The sequence below is a fragment of the Neodiprion virginianus genome, chromosome 7, assembly GCF_021901495.1.
Source record: "Neodiprion virginianus isolate iyNeoVirg1 chromosome 7, iyNeoVirg1.1, whole genome shotgun sequence".
Classification (NCBI taxonomy): Eukaryota; Metazoa; Arthropoda; class Insecta; order Hymenoptera; family Diprionidae; genus Neodiprion; species Neodiprion virginianus.
This window is the reverse complement of record NC_060883.1, coordinates 9,030,455-9,032,881: the sequence shown is the minus strand read 5'-3', so window position 1 is coordinate 9,032,881 and position 2,427 is coordinate 9,030,455. Positions and strand designations below refer to the sequence as shown.

The 2,427-nt window shown below is 51.9% G+C and overlaps 1 protein-coding gene across 1 annotated transcript; it reads right to left on the bottom strand.

Annotated features, from left to right (window-relative positions):
* Positions 1–660: 660 nt before the first annotated feature.
* On the bottom strand, positions 661–2,025 carry LOC124309038 (uncharacterized). Its single transcript, XM_046772254.1, has one exon. It carries the CDS (start codon positions 2,023–2,025, stop codon positions 661–663), a length of 1,365 nt encoding a protein of 454 aa, XP_046628210.1.
* Between the last annotated feature and the right edge of the window lie 402 nt (positions 2,026–2,427).

Genomic DNA, 2,427 nt, shown 5'->3' with positions numbered 1-2,427 from the left:
CAGAGTGGGTCCCCCATGCAAGCAGAGGCGGTGAGCAAACTGCACGAATAACGCGCTGAGTACAGAGCGCTGTGCTAAAATTGGGGGGTGTTTATGGTCGAAAGTGAGACTAGCCTGGGAAAGGCGGCCTCCCACCCGCACGACATCAACCTTGTCTAGAAATGGATCTAATTTCTCAATTCCGCTGCTATTCGGCAAGCTCTTTCCCGATTTCAACAGCTCTATTTCTGGGGCAAAGCTAGCTGCTTACGATAAGCGAATGACCACCAATCGCGACTCTACCAGCTCGACTGATGAGAGAAAGCAGGGAAGCGGTTCAGAACCGTCCCGTCATCTGCGGAGATTAAGCAAGGGGCGTCTGCAGAAGGCTACTACTCGAATAAGGCGAGTCAAGCTCGAGAATTGTGTGAGAATCGGCGGTTCGTCCGGCCGGGTCTTTATGTGGAGGGTTTGCAGATTCGCTGTTGGTTGTGGCCATTGTTCCGGTGTATCAGAGAGCCAGTGGGGACCGCGCCACCAATTGTTATTCTGCGCTAACTCTGCCGGGTCTGAGCCCCGAGTAGCCAAATCTGCTGGATTTTCGTTCGTTGGGACGTGAGCCCATGTGGCGGATGGGAGTTCGGTCTGAATAAGCGATACTCGGTTGGCGACGAAGGTTTTCTAGTGGCATGGGTGCTTTCGAAGCCACTGAAGAACTATTTGACTATCAGACCATGCGTAGACCGGAAGTGAGCTGAGAAATTCGAGCTTCCTGACATGGCAAAGAAGTTTAACGAGAAGTGCAGCACCACACAGTTCTAAGTTCGGGATACTGATCGTTTTGACGGGAGCCACCTTGTTCTTCGCGGCGAGAAGCGAAACACTGAACCGACCATTTCCCTCGTTAATTCGTAAATATGCCACGGCTGCATATGCGCGAGGAGACGCATCGGAAAAGCCATGAATCTGGTAGGAACGGGAAGATGCGACCCCCAACCAACGATGGATGGATAGAGGTGGCAACTGTGTCAAAGACGTGCAATGAGTATGCCATCGCTCGCGGAATTCTGCGGGGAGAGGCGAGTCCCAATAGCACTTCTGAATCCACAAATCCTGCATTAAGACCTTCGCCGTCACAGTGATTGGAGCTAGCCACCCGAGCGGGTCAAACAAACGCGCGATATTCGAAAGGATGAAACGTTTCGTTGCAGCAGTGGACATCTCTTCCACGTCCGCTGCACGGAACTTAAAATCATCCTGCGATGGGGTCCAATGGATCCCGAAGGTTTTGACCAACGCGTCGCCGTCGATTTCTTTCGGTGAGTTCTGTCGTGCCTGAGGTGGCAGAAGATCGGGATGATTTGCGGACCATTTGTCGAGCTCGAGACCACCCAATCTTAACAATTCTATAAGTTCGAGTCTTTTCTGAACCGCGGTAGAAAGGTCTTCCGCCCCTGCGAAGGTGTCATCAACATACGTCTCTGCTTTCAGACATTCAGCTCCGAGGGGAAGGTTAACTTCCCCTTCATCAATAACCAACTGTGAAAGCATGCGGATGGCCAGATATGGAGCACAAGTTGTCCCGTACGTGACAGTATGCAAGCGGTAATCAACAGGACTGGCGTCAGCGGTCGGGGCCCACACAATTCTCTGCAAATCCTGGTCTTCGCGCTTGACCAGTACTTGCCGCAATATTTTCACTATGTCTGCGGTGAACGCAAAACGGTATTTTCGCCAATTCAAGAGGATCAATGACAGATCGCTCTCGAGGGGGGGTCCTGCCCACAAAAAGTCATTCAGACAGTGCCCTTCGCGAGTTTTCCGAGAGGCATCAAACACAACACGAAGTTTCCATTTGTCACCCGAAGCCTGAATCACTGCGTGATGTGGAAGGTACCACGCATCCTCGCACCGTATTTCTAAGGCCAGAAGTCGAGTCATATGTCCCAGTCGTTCGTAGTCCCTCATGAAGCTACCGTACGCCTCAGCCAATCGAGCGTCTCGCGAAAATCGACGTTGCATACTAGAAAGAGATTTTAGCGCCATTGAGCTAGTCTCGTTAGCTACCCTAGGGCGGTCTGGTTTCATAGAAAGCCGGACTTCGTATCAACCTCGTGAGTCGCGACTGTAAGTCTCTTTGAATAAATGCTCAGCTATCTCGTCCTCGGGCCTCAGCCTACTTGAATTTGGAGCAATCTCTTCGAGAGACCAAAAGCGTTGCAGGGTCTGCTCCAAATCTGGTTCAACCGTGCAGTGAAGTGCCTGTGTTGGCAAGGAAGAGAGAGTCCTGTCCGCCAGCCGCTTGTCGGACAGCACCATACCGGAAATCACCCAGCCGAAAGCCGTACCTTGAGCGACAAGTTGTGAGGTAGGGAACCGTTTCAAGCCGGGACGGAGCAACTAGCCATTAACATCAGCGCCCAAAATCAAGTCTACTTTTTGGGAAAC